This window comes from Suncus etruscus, chromosome 20, assembly GCF_024139225.1.
Source record: "Suncus etruscus isolate mSunEtr1 chromosome 20, mSunEtr1.pri.cur, whole genome shotgun sequence".
NCBI classification, from domain to species: domain Eukaryota; kingdom Metazoa; phylum Chordata; class Mammalia; order Eulipotyphla; family Soricidae; genus Suncus; species Suncus etruscus.
Window position 1 is genome coordinate 43,607,838 of NC_064867.1, and position 17,548 is coordinate 43,625,385.

Below are 17,548 nucleotides of genomic sequence, written 5' to 3' on the forward strand. Positions count from 1 at the left end.
TTTCACTATGCTCAGGGATTACTCCTTGCTTAGGGATCACTCAAGGGGCCATATGTGGTGCCAGGGATTGAACCCATTACAGTTGCATGCAAGAAAAACACCCTACTCACTGTGTTATATAGCTCCACCCCACATATTAACTTTTATGTATGCAGAACTCCAGAAATAAAATCATTGGGGGAATTGAATAAAACCTCCTGAAAAGGGCCGGGCGGTGGCGCTAAAGGTAAGGTGCCTGCCTTGCCTGCGCTAGCCTCGGACGGACCGCGGTTCGATCCCCCGGCGTCCCATATGGTCCCCCAAGCCAGGAGCGACTTCTGAGCGCATAGCCAGGAGTAACCCCTGAGCATTACCGGGTGTGGCCCAAAAACCAAAAAAAAAAAAAAAAATGTTGGGGCCGGGCGGTGGCGCTAAAGGTAAGGTGCCTGCCTTGCCTGCGCTAGCCTTGGACGGACCGCGGTTCGATCCCCCGGTGTCCCATATGGTCCCCCAAGCCAGGAGCAACTTCTGAGCACATAGCCAGGAGTAACCCCTGAGCGTTACCGGGTGTGGCCCATAAACCAAAAAAAAAAAAAAAAAAAAAAAACCTCCTGAAAGCCATTCAGGGCGTGTTCTTCATGCACCTGTTCTCTCCTGAACATGTATTTATTTCACTGTGTTTCTCTATTTCTTTGCTTACATTTTCAAGCTCATGATCTCTCTTGAACATGTGTTCCTTTCCTTCTCTTTTTAAATAAGTTTTGTTCAATAAAAACTGCTACATTATCTCATCTCCTTCTGAAATTCTTTACTATAAGGATGAGCAGCAGACAGAACCCCTGGGCCAAGGTCAGGGTTGCCTTTTCTTTCCTTCCAAGCGCAATGCCTCGCTCAGCCCAAGTCCACAGCTCCTAGCGATCAGATCGCAGAGATCATCTCCCACAGTGAGAAGGACAAGTGGATTCCAGGCACAGCATGACAGCTGCCTCACGGGGCTGGTAGGACATGAACACCTGCACTGTGTTGGTGATCACAGCAGACTTACCAGTCTTTTTTTGTTTTTTGTTTGTTTTGGCTTTTGGGTCACATCTGGCAACACTCAGGGGTTACTCCTGGCTCTACGCTCAGAACTCGCTCCTGGCAGGCTCAGGGAACCATATGGGATGTTGGGATTTGAACTACCATCCTTCTGCATGCAAGACAAATGCCCTACCTCCATGCTATCTCTCTGGCCCTTAAATGACTTTTTTTCCTAATTTTTTTTTCTTTTTGGTTTTTGGGTCACACCCAGTGGTGCTCAGGGGTCACTCCTGGCAGGCTCAGGGACCATATGAGGTGCCCAGATTTGAACCAGTGTCCATCCTGTATTGGCCATGTGCAAGGCAAACATCTTACCGCTGTGCTATCACTCCAGCCCTTTTTTTCCTGATTTGTGTAATAATACTGTGTCTCAAGTTTTTCATAATATAGTCATTTCAGACATTAAATGTTCAAATACCAATCCCACTACTAGTGTGGCTTTCCCTTTACCAGTATTCCCAATATTTTTTTTTTTTTTTTTTTGGTTTTTGGGCCACACCCGGCATTGCTCAGGGGTTACTCCTGGCTGTCTGCTCAGAAATAGCTCCTGGCAGGCACGGGGGACCATATGGGACACCGGGATTCGAACCAACCACCTTTGGTCCTGGATCGGCTGCTTGCAAGGCAAACACTGCTGTGCTATCTCTCCGGGCCCTATTCCCAATTTTCTGCCCACCATCATAGCCTGCCCCCCATACAAGCACAAATTTACTTCATGTTATTTGTTATAACACAATAACTAACAGAATTATCAAAACCTAGGTCAGAGTGATAGTACAGCGGGTAGGGCCTTTGCCTTGTACATAAGAGACCTGGGTTCAATCCACAAGATCTCATAGGGTCCCTGAGCCTGCAAGAAGAGATTCCTGAGTGTAGAGCCAGAAGCAACCCCTGAGCATTGCTGGGTGTACCAAAAAAAAAAAAAAAAAACTTAGATCACTAAGGGTCATTTTGAAATTATTGTTCTATTTCTCCACAGTGTTATTAAAGTCAGTGTCCACAGATTTATGAGGCTGTGGCTGCTGCTAGTTAGTTGAGCCTTCTGTGTTACTGTTGAGGTTCTTTCAATTTGGTAGATTGCTTTTTTGGGGGGGCTTTGGGCCACACCTGGTGGCACTCAAGGATTACTCCAGGCTCTCTGCTCAGAAATTGCTCCTGGCAGACACGGGGACTTTACGGGATGCCGGGATTTGAACCACAGTCGGTCCTAGGTCGGTGCTTGCAAGGCAAATGCCCTACTGCTGTGCTATCTTTCCAGCCCCTGAACTTGGTAGATTTCTATGTCATTTTCCCATCACATTTCAAACTCAGGTTTGATCCTTGGCATTCTGTACAGTCCCCTGAACACCACCAGGAGTGATTCCTGAGTACAGAGCCAGGAGTAACTAGTGAGCACCTCTGGGTGTGGCCCCAAAACAAAACAAAACAATCCTTTTTTAGATGAAATAAAATATTAAGGCCATGCCTGCTAATCACATCTTCCTTTATGGCCTATAGAAGAGCTATTTTCTCTTCTATCTATCCTATATACTTTCCTTTCCTTGCCTTCCCTTTGTTATTGCTGCTGCTGCTGCTGCTGCTAGAATCACCTACTCAATGTCCAGAGATCATAATAGCAGTGCTGAGGGTTATCAGCAAAGTGGGGTGTACAGTATCACAACCACATCCCCAAGTCTCAATATGCAAATATATGTGGCTTTTTTTCTATAAAATATTATGGCCAATTTTTCTTTAATATACACTTGAAAAGCCATTGTCCATTTTTGTCCTTTTATGGTGTGGGGGGTTCACACCCAGAGAAGTTCAGGAGTTACTCCTGGCTCTGCAATTAGGAATCAACCATAGAAGGGTTAGGGAACCGGGCCGAGAGATAGCATGGAGCTAAGGCCTTTGCCCTTCGTGCAGAAGGACGGTGGGCATCCCATATGGTGCCCTGTGCCTGCCAGGGGCGATTTCTGAGTGTAGAGCCAGGAGTAACCCCTGAGCGCTTCTGGGTGTGACCAAAAAAAAAAAAAGAAGGGATTGGGACCCATAGAAGATACCATACCAAGGATCAAACCAAGGTAGCCACATGCAAGACTAAGGCCACCCTACCTACCTACTGTAGTATCTCCTCAGTCCCAACATCTGTTTTTTAACTATCTTCCTATCTGTGTGGGTTTTTTTTTTGTTTTATTTTTGTTTGTTTGTTTTTTGCCATTCTGGGGCCATATCTGTAGATGCTCAGAGATTATTCCTGGCCCTGCACTTAGGAATTGCTCCTGGTGAACTTGAGAGACCATATGTGGCTCCAGAGATTGAACTTGGGTCGGGTTGGTCGTGCAAGCAAACGCTCTACCCACCCACTCACTGTTCTATCTCTCTGACCCCTCTGTGCAAGTGCTTTCCATGTCGTATCCAACCTCTGTTGAGATGGTTCTCTAAACACGAGAGCTTTTAATACTTCTCTCTGGGAAAGAAGCCAAGTTAATCTGCATAAGAAACAAGGCCCTTGGCGAGCTGAGCCAGCCCACTCTTTCAGTGTCATTTCCCTCTGTGTTCCTGCGTCAAGGAGGGTGGACTGATACATCAGGGGACACAAGAGGCTTAAAGATAATGAGCCTTGAAGATGAATGAACCTGTGACCCCTGGTGCCCTGGAAGCCCACCGTACAGCCCTGAAACAAGCACCCACCTGTGTTGGCACGCCCAGATTTATCTTCAGCCCCATGAAAGGGTCAACATAGAAGGTGAGGATCGGCTCTGAGGGGTTCTGAGCAAACTGATCCAGAATGGTATCAAACTCCTCTGTCCAAGTGGCATCTGCCAGTCCTGTCAGCACAGCTCGGGACCGGAAAAGGGGCTTCTACAAGAAAATGAGAGAGAGAGAAATCAAAGTGAAAGCAGTGACAGTGGTTCTGATGAGTCCTTTCCTCTTCCACAACCACAGGTGAGGATGTGAAAGATGAGAAGAGTTAGATGGGGGGCCGGGCGGTGGCGCTGGAGGTAAGGTGCCTGCCTTGCCTGCGCTAGCCTAGGACGGACCGAGGTTCGATCCCCCGGCGTCCCATATGGTCCCCCAAGAAGCCAGGAGCAACTTCTGAGCACATAGCCAGGAGTAACCCCTGAGCGTCACAGGGTGTGGCCCCCCCCAAAAAAAAAAAAAAAAACAGAAGAGTTAGATGGGCCTACAACAGTAGAGTGAGAGCTGAGGGAGAACTGAAAGAAACCCTTTGAAGAAACAAGAAAAAAGATTTTCTTATCTCAACTTTTTTTTTTTTTTTTTTTGGTTTTTGGGCCACACCCGGCATTGCTCAGGGGTTACTCCTGGCTGTCTGCTCAGAAATAGCTCCTGGCAGGCACGGGGAACCATATGGGACACCAAGATTCGAACCAACCACCTTTGGTCCTGGATCGGCTGCTTGCAAGGCATACACCGCTGTACTATCTCTCCGGGTCCATCTCAACTTTTTTTTTTTTTTTTTTTTTTTTTTTTTGGTTTTTGGGCCACACTCGGCAATGCTCAGGGGTTACTCCTGGCTGTCTGCTCAGAAATAGCTCCTGGCAGGCACGGGGGACCACATGGGACACCAGGATTCGAACCAACCACCTTTGGTCCTGGATTGGCTGCCTGCAAGGCAAACGCCGCTGTGCTATCTCTCCGGGCCCCCATCTCAACTTTTTTTAATGGGGTTCCATAAACAGGGCTTAGTTAAAGTGCTATCCACTCAACCTCAGGAGTGATAGTTTTTTTGGGGGGTAGGGAGGGAAATGGACCACACCCTGCTGTGCTATTGATTGAGAAGCCATACATGGTGCTGGGATCAAAACAGGGCAGGCCACACTCACTCCAGGCAAGAACTTAACCTCTGCATTCTCTCTCCTGTCAGGAGTGATCCGTGAGCAAGAGTCAGATAACACAGGGGTAGGGTGTTTGCCTTGCACACGGCCAAACCAGACTGCCACAGGGGTTTGAGATATATATAGATATAGATATATATATATATATATAGATATATATATATATCTATATATATATAGATATATATATATATCTATATATATATATATATATATAGACCCCTGAGCTGTCAGATGTGATTTCTGAGCTCAGAGTCAGGAGAAACCACCAGGTGTAGCCCAAAAAGAAAAAAAAAATCCCTCAGCACATTGAAGTATGGCCCTGGAACCCCCACAAAAAGCAAAAAAAAAAAAAGAGGCAGAGTGATAATACAGTGGACAGGGCACTTGCCTTGTACATGGTCAACCCAGGTGTAATCTCTGGCACCCCATATCATTCCCCAAGCCAGCCAGGAGTACTTCCTGAGCACAGAGCCAGGAGTAACCCCTGAGCACCACTGGGTGTGGCCCCCAAAACAAAACAAAGAATAAAACAAACAGAAAAATGTATAAGGGGAGCTGGAGCAATGGTGCAGTGGTAGGACATTTGCCTTGCACATGGATGACCCAGGAAGGACTGCGGTTTGATCCCCCAGCGTCCCATATGGTCCCCCAAGCCAGGAGCAATTTCTGAGTGCTTAGCCAGGAGTATCCCCTGAGAGTCACCAGTTGTGACCCAAAAAATCCTCCCCCCCAAAAAAAGTATAAGGGTTGGGGCCAGACCGATAGCACAGCAGTAGAGCATTTGCCTTGCACATGGCTGACCCAGGATGCACCTGGGTTCGATCCACAGAATCCCATATGGTCTCCCAAGTCAAGAACAATTTCTCAGCACATAGCCAGGTGTAACCCGAGTATCAGAAGGTGTGGTCCAAAAACAAAAACAAAAACATTTAAGGGTTAAGATTTAACAATAGGGGGGCCAGGCGGTGGCACTACAGGTAAGGTGCCTGCTTTGCCTGCGCTGGCCTTGGACAAACCGCGGTTCGATCCCTGGTGTCCCATATGGTCCCCCAAGCCAGGAGCAACCTCTGAGCGCATAGCCAGGAGTAGTCCCTGAGCGTTACTGGGTGTGGCCCAAAAACCAAAAAAAAAAAAAAAAAGATTTAACAATAGGATGCTGGAGTGATAGCACAGCAGGTAAGGCATTTGCCTTGCATGTGGCCAATCCCTATTTGTTCCTTGGCATCCCATGTGGTCCCCCAAGACTGCGGGAGTAATTTCTGAGTGCAGAGCCAGGAGTGGCCCCAGGGCTCCTGGCTGTGGCCCCCCCCCCCCGCCAAAAAAAAAATTTAGGGGCCGGCGAGGTGGCGCTAGAGGTAAGGTGTCTGCCTTGCAAGCGCTAGCCAAGGAAGGACCCCGGTTTGATCCCCCAGCGTCCCATATGGTCCCCCCAAGCCAGGGGCAATTTCTGAGCACTTAGCCAGGAGTAACCCGAGCATCAAACAGGTGTGGCCCAAAAAAAAACAAAAAAAATTAACAATAGGGGCCAGCGAGGTGGCGCTAGAGGTAAGGTGTCTGCCTTGCAAGTGCTAGCCAAGGAAAGGACCACGGTTCGATCCCCCGGCATCCCATATGGTCCCCCCAAGCCAGGGGCAATTTCTGAGAGCGTAACCAGGAATAACCCCTGAGCATCAAACAGGTGTGGCCCAAAAAAACAAAAAAAAAAGTTAACAATAGTACAAATATATATAATCCAGCATGTGCATTCTTAACTGGTACTTATAAAACCGTAAGGAATAGGAGGGCTGGAGACATAGTACAGCTACGAGGGCACCTGCTTTGCATGTAGCCAACTTTGGTTCAACTCCAGATATCCCATATGGTCCTCCAAGCATTGCCAGGAATAATTCTGAGTAACCTCTGAGCTTTGCCAGATGTGGTCCAGAAAGTATATCTATACCTATATGCATACATATGTGTGTATATAAATAGTAAGAATAATCATCAACATTTTACAAAAAAAGATGAATGCAAATTTTAATATATAATATAGTTAGAAATATATTTAAAAGAAGAAACTCAGGGCCAGAGCAATAGTCAGCAGTTAGGACACTTGTCTTGATATGTCCAAGCGTGATTCAATCCCTACCACAACATATATCTCATATATGTCAAACCTTGACACAATCCCCTGAATCCTGCCAGGAATAAGCTCTGAGTGGGTATGGCCCAGGAAAATACCATGAATAAATAGGGGCCAGAATTATAGTACAACGGGTAGGGAAATTGCCTTGCATTGGGTTCAACCCCAGGCATCCAGTCTAGTCACTCAAACCCACCAGAAGTAATCCCTGAGCACAGAGCCAGGACTAAGGCCTGAGCAGATCCAGGTATAGTCCAAACACAAATAAATAAACAGAAAAGACTTATCAAAATTTAGGAGGTCATTAAACTTTTTTGAGGGGCACACACAGCAGTGCTCAGGGATCACACCTGGTGGTGCTTAGAAGACCGTATGCAGCCTCAGGATTAGAACCAGGTCACATATACAGCCACATGCTAGGGGTGAATCCCACTAACTAGCCCACCTACCCAACTCTCTCTCTCTGATCCAAGACATATCAAAACGGGCTGGACTGATAATATAGCAGGTAGGGCTTTTGCCTCACACAAGGCCAATGTGGATTCGATCCCTGGCATCCCAGATGGTCCCCTGAGCACCACCAGGGGTAATTCCTGAGCGCAGTGCTAGAAGTCACCCCTGAGCATTGCCAGGTGTGGCCCAAAAACACAAAGAAAGAAAAATTCTCTAGTTAGGACAGGTTCAACTTGTTCAGATGATCAGAGCAGCCTGAGCTAGAGCTATTCAATTTATTCAGATGTTCTCTTATATCCATGACAAATGAAATGCCATTGACACAAGTTAGGCGACAAGGCAATGAATGACACAAGTTAGGGGACAATGGAGGTACCAAGTGTCACTCAGGCCCTCTCCCTGTGGAGGGCTGGAGAAAAGGAGGACTTGTCCTTCCTTTGCTCAGGCAACTTGTTCCCTGGCAGAGAGGCTAACAGCTGTGAGCAAGCAGAAGGGATTGGCAGACCATTCTTAATTCTGCGACGAATGCTTGAATTCCCCAGTTATTAGAGAAGGATATTTGTCTCAGGAATGACCCAAACTTACTACATCCATAGCAGACTCTTGAAAATCTTCTTTCTGTACCTCCAATGTATCCAACAGGTCCTCTGGGGAGAATAAAAATAGACAGAAAGACATTCTCTTCCTAAACAATTCCAAGCAGGGGCCTAGGGAGACAAACTTCAAGATGATGGAATCGAGTTCTCTTACTGCCCTCTACAAGATGAGTGAGTCCCAATGCTACTGCCACTTGTACTTTTTGTCGTTTTTGTTTGTTTGTTTTTGGCTGCACACAGTAATGCTAACTCTGACGCCTGACTCCTGACTCTGCGCTCAGAAATCACTCGTGGAAGGACTGGAGGACCATGTGGGATGCAGGAACTGAACGCGGGTTAGTTGCGTGCAAGGCAAACTCCCTACCTGTCTTATCACTCAGGCTCCTGTAGTTTTTTGTTTTGTTTTATTTTGTTTATTTGGGGGCCACGACCAGCAGTGCTTAAGGTTGACTCCTGGCTCTGTGCTCAAAAATAGCTCCTGGAGCCGGAGAGATAGCATGGAGGTAGGGCATTTGCCTTGCTTGCAGAAGGACGGTGGTTCGAATCCCAGCATCCCATATGGTCCCCTGAGCCTGCCAGGCGTGATTTGAGCATAGAGCCAGGAGTAACCCCTGAGCATCACCAGGTGTGGCCCAAAAACAAAAAAGAATTTAGAATTATAAGGTTAGATAGTGCAGCAGGGAAGGTGTTTGCCTTGCAATAACATATGAGTCCTGAGCCCTTCTCAGAGTAAGCCCTGAGCACAGCTGGGTGGGACCCAAGTCCAAACAAAGAGTGTAGAATTGTAACACAGTGTGGTGTGTAATATCTCCCACTACCCAGCCCTTAGTGGGCACTAGCACAGCATCTGACAAACTTTTCATATTAGTAGTATTTCTGCAATAAAACATGAATATTCATACTGAGTGGCTTAAATTGACTATAAATTCCTTCATGTCAGGTTAACTTAGGTTTTGCCACCAAATAAATTTGGATGCCAAACTTCGTTGGGGCAAAACTGAGTTCTCAAAAATTTTAAAATAGGGGCTGGAGAGATAGCATGGAGGGTAAGGTGTTTGCCTTTCATGCAGAAGGTCATCGGTTCGAATCCCAGCGTCCCATATGGTCCCCCGAGCCTGCCAGGAGCGATTTCTGAGTACAGAACCAGGAGTAACCCCTGAGTGATGCCGGGTGTGACCCAAAAAAAAACAAAAACAAAAACAAAAAAAAAAATTTTAAAATAGCACGTATTGGGATTATGAGCTTGTGCTCCACCTTTACTTAAGAGAAACTGAGAGGCACTTAGGAGCAAAGGCTATCCTTGCAGACCTCAAAGGTGTTTTCTTCCAGCCCACAAACTTTTACCAATAAGTGTTTTAGGCCAGGTCATAGTCTCACTCAGATGTTCTAATAAAATAACATAGTCTACCTCACTGAGAAACAAAAGCATTGTATGTATTTCCCATTGTTCTGGACTGTGGAATTCTAAGATCAGGTGCCAGCACAGCCAGGAGAAAGCCCTCTGGGCAGGGCTGAAGAAATAGCATGGAGGTAAGGCGTTTGCCTTGCGTGCAGAAGAACTTTGGTTCGAATCCCGGCATCCCACATGGTCCCCCGAGCCTGCTAGGAGCAATTTCTGAGCATAGAGCCAGGAGGAACCCCTGAGCGCTGCTGGGTGTCACCCAAAAACCAAAAAAAAAAAAAAAAGCCCTCTGGTAGAAGACCCCTCAATATTTTGTACCTCACACAGTAGAAGGGGGCAAGGGATCTTTGTTGTTGTTTTTCTTTTTTCTTTTTTGTTTTTGGGTCACACCCAGCGGTGCTCAGGGGTTACTCCCGGCTGTCTGCTCAGAAATAGCTCCTGGCAGGCACGGGGGACCATATGGGACACCGGGATTCGAACCAACCACCTTTGGTCCTGGATCGGCTGCTTGCAACGCAAATGCCACTGTGCTATCTCTCCAGGCCCCTTTGTTTTTTCTTTTACTTTGATTTTTGGTTTTGGTTTTAGCTTTTGACACACTGAGGGGTAGTGCTCAGGGCTTACTCCTAGCTCTGCACCCAGGGATCAAGCCTGGTGATTGTAGAGAATAATACAGGGTACCAGGGATTAAACCCTGGTCATCTACTTGCAAAATTAATGCCCTATCCGCTGTACCATGACTCGACTCCAGTTTTTTTTCTTATTTTGGAGACCATATTCAGTAATTTTCAGGGCCTATTCCTGGCTCTGCTCAGAAGAATTCCCCACGTGGTACTCTCCAAAGCCCATGAGACCCTGGGGTTTGAACCTGGTGCTCCAGCATATAGAGCAGATCACCTCTCCAACCCCTTACTTTGGTTTTTCAATTGCTGTAATACTGGTGTGCAAGGGATTGAACCCAGGGCCTCACCCATGCAAGGCATTTGCTCCGCAACTTGAGTGACACCCCCAGTCACTGTGGATGCTTTCTTTTGTTTTGTTTTTCTCTTCTGGGGTCACACTCAGTGCTTCCTCCTGGCTCTGAGCGAGGGATCACTCCTCACAGGTTCATGGTCCAGTTGGGACACAGTCAGGGGGACATAGTCAGATCGTATCAAGTAACCCCCTGGCTCACTGTCTCCGGGAAGTGAGACCTTCTCCAATTCCGAAGGTGAGGGACTGATGCTCCTTTCAGAGCTGCCCTGAAGCTCAGCGCCTAATCTGAACCTCTCCCCAGGTTCCCTTTCAGCCCAGAAACTCCTTATCACACAATAAAAAGAATCTGGCCCTTTCAGAGGCTGAGTGGAGCAATGAAAGCTTAGAGCCAGCAGAGTCCATGAAGCCTGATGCCTGGTGGTCAGGACTCTGCTAGAAGTTCCCTCCCTTCCCACTCCAAAGGATTCTCCAAAGGGAAACTTACTGCCCGAACTCCTCCTTTCCCCTAGGTCGGTGCCCAGCTTCTAGAAGCCAGTGCACTTGAAACCACTTTCATGAAAATGCAGTAAGAAAAAAAAGGGCAGGACCCGTTTCTAATGCCTGAATACTCAAGTATAGATAGAGCCCTATATGCCATGGGTCCTCTCCAACACATGCTTTTAGTATTAAGTATGAATTCTAGGACTTAAGGGGTTTATCTTGTACACTCTAACCATTTCTTTGTACTTATTTTGGGGGGGAGGGCCACACCCAGTGATGCTCAAGGGTTACCCCTGGCTATGCACTCAGAAATCACTCTTGATTCAGGGAACCAAATAGGATACCGGGGATGGAACCCAGGTCCATCCTGGATCAGCCGCATACAAGACAAACACCCACTGCGTCATTTCTAGCCATTGTACTGCACATTGCCTGCCTCTCCCTCTCCCTCCCTTCCTCCATTCCTCTCTCTCCTCTCTCTCCTCTCTCTTTCTCCTCTCTCTCTCCTCTCTCTCTCTCCCTCCCCCTTCCCTCCCTCCCTCTTCATAATTCTCTAAATATAACTATTTTAGTTCTAAATAACTAAGTGAATTCTAGGGCTGGAGAGATGACTGAATGGACTGAATGCATGCTCTACACATAAAAGCCCAAGTTCAACACATAGTCCATGGTTTACAACATGGTCCCGAGCACTGCCAAGAGTAGCCCCTGAGCATCACTAGATGTGTCCCAAAAAACAAATCAAAACCAAAAGTGGGTACAATTGGGGCAATAGCAATAGTAGAGCAGGTAGGGTGTTTGCTTTGCACCCAAGGCCAATCTCATTTCTAACCTAGACTCCATATCCCTAAGCAATACCAGGAGTAATTCCTGAGGGGAGAGCAGAACTTAGCCCCTGAGTATTGCTGCATGTGTCCCAAAAACAAAATAAAACCAAAAAATTGGATGTTGTTTTGAGCCATCTTTAAATAGCAAGCACTGTCAGGAGTAACCACTGAGCATCGCAGGTGTGACCCAAAAACCTAAATAAAACAAATAAAAGACATCAATAGAGGGCCTGGAGAGATAGCACAGCGGCATTTGCCTTGCAAGCAGCCGATCCAGGACCAAAGGTGGTTGGTTCAAATCCCAGTGTCCCATATGGTCCCCCTGCCTGCCAGGAGCTATTTCTTAGCAAGACAGCCAGGAGTAACCCCTGAGCGTGGCTGGGTGTGGCCCAAAAACTAAAAAAAAAAAAAAAAAAAAAAAGACATCGATAGAAACAGCTCATGGCAATATCCACGCTGGCCAGCATTCTTCATGCCCAGTATCAACAACAGTTCTCAAAATCCTTCCAACCTGGGGCTGGAGCTATAGCACAGTGGTAGAGCATTTGCCTTGCCCACTACTGACCTGGGACAGACCCGGGTTCGATCCCCGGCATTCTATATGGTAGGTCCCCTGAGCAACCAACAAGAGTGATATATAGATCACTGGCTCTGAGCTCAGAAGTCGTTTCTGGCAGGCTCAGGGGACCACATGGGATGTTGGACATTGAACCAAAGTCTATCAGGGTTGGCTGTGTGCAAGACAAACATCCTACCGCTATCTCTCCAGCGCCATCAGAAGTTATTTCTGAGCACAGTCAGGAGTAACTCCTAAGCGCCTCCAGGTGTGGCCCAAAAAACAAACAAAAAAAAAAAACCCTAATTAACTAACAAGGAAGACATCTCCGAACAAAGCCACCAGTGGTTTCTTTAAACTCTGAATGCGGGCTGGAGCTGCAACTCGGTGGTCTTGCATGTAAAGCCCTGGATTTAATCCTTAGCAGAACAAATCAAACCAAAAGATCAAGTAACTCTGAACCCCCTCAATTTAGATGACCACACATCAAATCAAACTATGAAACCCCCCTCAAATCTAGGCGACAGATTTCTTTTCCGAGTTCCCTAAACCTGAACCTCTCAGGCCCTGCTATAATGAGGCACACGCTTCCCAAGTATAAGGCCTTGGGTTTAATCGCCGTACTTAAAAAAAAAATGCAAAGAAACAGAAATACAGAGCCTGAAACAGATGGGAGAAAGCATCAGCAGGGCTTAGGCTTCGGAGTGGCAATGCAGGCTGAGTCTCCATGGTGATGGGCATAATGGGAGAAAAACAGTATTTGTTTTGCCACCCAGGGTGAAAATGGGAAAAAGAAAGAGATCAAACCCTCTTCCATGGAACAGGAGCGAGCGACCAGAACACTTGAAACAGGGAGAGGGAGACTCACAGAAAGAGGGCTGATTAGTGAACTCTAGGTGTTTGGGGGAAAATCTTTAACACAGAAAGAAAAAGCCTAGGACTTGCCTAGAGGAAAACACACAAAGAGAGATCTGGCAGCAAGCAGGCATGAGATTCTGCTGAAAGCTTCTGCTTCCTAGCAGAAGGAAGACTGAACATGAACCCTGAGATCCTCCTTAAATGCATCTTCATGTGAAGATCTCGGGTTTGATCCCTGACACCATGAAAAAAAAAAAAAAACATTATGCTTGGTGCAAAGAATAGGCACTTGCCTAGTATGGCAAGCCCAGTTTGCTCCTCAGTGTTGAATTAAATAATTAACGATGGGGCTGGATGGCGGTGGATGGCGATGGATTTCTCTCTGCCATCCCAGGCCATGTGGCTCCGCAACCCCATCCAGCCGGTGGGTCCCAGGCCCAGGTGAAAGGCGAAATCACTCACTCACAGGCAGGCATCAGGAAGCATCAACTTTATTTATGTTCTATTCACCACATGTGTGTGGCCTATCTCATAACCTTTCAAGCACAGCCATACTTTGCTAGCCCTGCGTCTTAACCCTTTCAGCCATCTTCCCTTTGACCTCCATGCTGGTCAAAGACCAGAACGCAGAGACCCAAAAGCCAGAGCGCACAGCAGGGCCGAAAGGGCCCGAATTCCCTAGCTCCAAGGTTTATCTACCTTTTCCAAGACCCCTCCCAGGAATGGGCGGGGTCTTGCAGGTAAGGTTACACCTAATATTCAGTTCCCAAGACCCCTCCCAGAAATGGGTGGGTCTCAGGTAGCTACACCTAGATCCAGGGTCTCAGATAGGTATACTACACTCAGCACAGCGGCACATGATCCCCAACCACTGGGGCTGGAGCGGTGGTGCCAGCAGTAGGGCATTTGCCTTGCACGTGCTGACCTAGGACGAACCAGGTTTTGATCCCCCAGTGTCCCATAGTGTCCCCCAAGCCAGGGGCGATTTCTGAGTACATAGCCAGGGGTAACCCGGGTGTCACCGAGTGTGGCCCAAAAAACAAAAACAAAAACAAAATCCCCAACCACCACTACAAGAATTCCCTTACCTGAATCAGGAGTAAGCCCTGAGCACAGCTGGCTAAGGCCCAAAAGAACAGGAGCCGGAGAGACAGTAAGCAAGTAAGGCACTTGCCTAGCTCTCAGCTGACCAGACTTCAATCCCATCGCACCATTTATTATTCCCCAAATCCTGCCAGCCCTCTCTGAACACAGAGCCCCATGTGTGGGCCAAAAGCAAAAAACCCAAAAATACATGGTCTCCAAGCCCTGCCCCAGTATATATACATATATATACATATATATTACCCATATACCATATATACATATGTATATACATGTATGTATGTGGGTATAAATATTTTTATACCCACCTGGCTCCTCTCTGAGAGACTCAGGCCGTGTCTGAGTCTGCCCCAGTATATATACATATATATACATATATATTACCCATATACACATATATATATACATGTATGTATGTGGGTATATATATTTTTATACCCACCTGGCTCCTCTCTGAGAGACTCAGGCCGTGTCTGAGACTGCGATTCAGCAGGCCGGATGTTCTCCTCCGTTCGAGCTGACAAAGAGGAGTCCACGGCTTGCTCTGTCTTGCGGCCACTGCGAACTGACCGGCCACTCACTCGCCGCTTCTTCTCGGCTTTGGCGGACATCGTGTTCGCGAACCCTGCAGACACAATTGTAACTCCCATCCCATCCCAGCCCCTCGATCTTCACTGAGACCCCCAATTCCATAACCTTGTCTGAGGGTATCTGTCTCTCATTCCCTGGACAACCCGCAGATCTGTTTTTTTGTTTTTGGGTCACACCCAGCCACGCTCAGGGGTTACTCCTGGCTGTCTGCTCAGAAATAGCTCCTGGCAGGCACGGGGGACCATATGGGTAACCCGGATTCGAACCAACCACCTTTGGTCCTGGCTTGGCTGCTTGCAAGGCAAACACCTGCTGTGCTATCTCTCCAGGCTCCCCGACAACGGCAGATCTCAGTTACTCGGGATATCCATTTCCTCCAGGGCATTGGGCTAAAAAAACAAAACCAGTTCTTCAAGGCATTAAGAATAAATGGAAGGTAATGACGATGGCCCAGGGACAGTCCATTAAGAGGGTTTTGTAAGCCCCAGAGAGAACAGAAGGTAATGAGGAAAGCTCTCCAGAGAGGAGGTGTTACTCTCTCTCCACTTCTCCACCGCAAAGGTCTCTGGGGACAGAAGGCCCAGAGAAGAGGATGAACCAGATAGGGCACCATTTCTTCACACCTTCAAGACAATGAAGAAAAAGGCTTCTCCTCTAAAATCCACAACTTTTTTTTTTTCTTTTTAGCTTTTTTTTAGCTTTTGGGTCTCTCCCAGTAGCGCTCAGGGGTTACTCCTTGCAGGCTCGGGGGACCATATGGGATGCCGGGATTTGAACCACCATCGGTCCTAGGTTGGCCATGGGTCGGCCCTTGCAAGGCAAACGCACTACAGCTGCGCTATCTCTTCAGCCCTAAATATCTGCAATCTCAAGGGCCGGAGAGATAGCATAAAGGTAGGGCATTTGCCTTGCAAGGAAAAGGTAGGTGGTTCAAATCCCGTCATCCCATATGTTCCCCCGAGCCTGCCAGGAGCAATTTCTCAGCGTAGAGCCAGGAGTGACCCCAGAGCGCTGCCGGGTGTGACCCCCCAAAAAAATCTGCAATCTCTCAACAAAGAAAAACAGTATCTGCAACGCATCTCGTTGTTGTTAATTCCTCATTACCAGGAACCTTATTTTCACTGAAAAGATCTGGAGTTGGTGGGGAGAAAATTACACGGATGGGAGAGATGAGAAAGGCCATAGTGGTGCCTGCACCAAAAAAGTAGGACAACAGTGCCAGAGTGTATAAAAAACGGGGTCCGGAGAGATAGCATGGAGGGTAAGGCGTTTGCCTTTCATGCAGAAGGTCATCGGTTCGAATCCCGGCATCCCATATGGTCCCCCGACCTGCCAGGATCGATTTCTGAGCATAGAGCCAGGAGTAACCGAGTGATGCCGGGTGTGACCCAAAAACCGGAGAAAAAAAAAAAAAGGTAAGCCACTTGATGCCGCTGACCGTTTCAACCCAGAGTACCACCTATTATCTCCTGAGCCTTTAACTTTGGGGGCCTGGAGAGACAGGACAGCAGGCAGGGAGCTTGCTTTGCACAAAGTTGACCCAGGTTCAATTTCTAGCATCCTGTATGGTCCCTTAAGTCCCACCAGGAATGATCCCTGAGCATCACTGTATGTGGGCCACCACCACCACTAAAAGAAAACATGTGGTGCCTGAGCGCTAGCACAACAGGTAGAGCATTTGCCTTGCATGTGGTTGACCTGGGTTCTACCCTCAGCATCCCATATGGTCCTGAGCCTACCAGGAGCGATTTCTGAGCACAGAGCCAGGAGTAACTCCTGAACACCGCCGGGTACACCGCCGGGTGTGACCCAAAAACAAAAACAAAAAATCTCATTCCCTGGGAATTCCCCCTTCACTGAGCTGTATCCTAACAGCTTCGTCTTTCTTGCCTCATCCCCACAGGCTGCCAAAAGCAATGATCCTAGTTTATGACTTTCCAACCTGAAGAACTGGTACTTTTCTCCAAGTTTGAAAAATGTCCTGTTATACCAACACATAAATTAAACAGCACCAAGGGCGTCCTCCTAGAGTCTCTACAGCGGTGGTTCCCTGCTGCCAGCACCCCACTGTATCTTTCCATGGGTAAAACTGGGTGCCCCTCTCTCTGGGCATCTCATTTGGGTCTCCATGAATCCTGAACTACAGCTCTGGGAGTTCTACCCTGTTTCCCCCAAAATAAGATAGTGTCTTCTATTAATTTTTGCTTCCAACAATGCACTAGGTCTTATTTTCAGGGGGTGTCTCATTTTTCCCTGAATACAGTACAGTTACTGTTAAATAAAAAATAAAGGAAATTTAGGGGCCAGAGTGATAGCACAGCAGCAGGGCATTTGCCAATCCAGGACAGACGGTGGTTCGAATCCCGACATCCCATATGGTCCCCCAAGCCAGGAGGAGCGATTTTTGAGCACACAGCTAGGAGTAACCCGAGTGTCACCGTTTTGGTGGCCCAAAAACCAAAAAAATCAAAAAGAAATGAAATGTAGTACCTGGATATGATACCGTAGTATGGTAGTTGTCAACACAAACCAGACAAACTTGTGACTCTTATAGACTCCGGTCCAGGCAGTCCTAGCAATGTATAAGGTAAAAATTAATTTTCATGAATTATACACAGAGCCTAGGGGAGCCTTAACTTTTGGGGGGTGATGCCCTCTATCTCACCCAGAAGGAAACTTGTAA

The 17,548-nt window shown here is 47.4% G+C and overlaps 1 protein-coding gene across 1 annotated transcript in view; it reads right to left on the minus strand.

Moving 5' to 3' along the window:
- DNAH2 (dynein axonemal heavy chain 2) overlaps window positions 1-14,885 on the minus strand; it is a 140,185-nt gene extending 125,300 nt beyond the window's left edge. The window contains exons 1-3 of the mRNA XM_049766225.1: window positions 14,717-14,885; window positions 8,062-8,123; window positions 3,733-3,903 (exon numbers count right to left, since the gene is read on the minus strand). Of these exons, the coding sequence (XP_049622182.1) occupies window positions 3,733-3,903; window positions 8,062-8,123; window positions 14,717-14,885 (402 nt within the window). The remainder of the gene's footprint in view (window positions 1-3,732; window positions 3,904-8,061; window positions 8,124-14,716) is intronic.
- Between the last annotated feature and the right edge of the window lie 2,663 nt (window positions 14,886-17,548).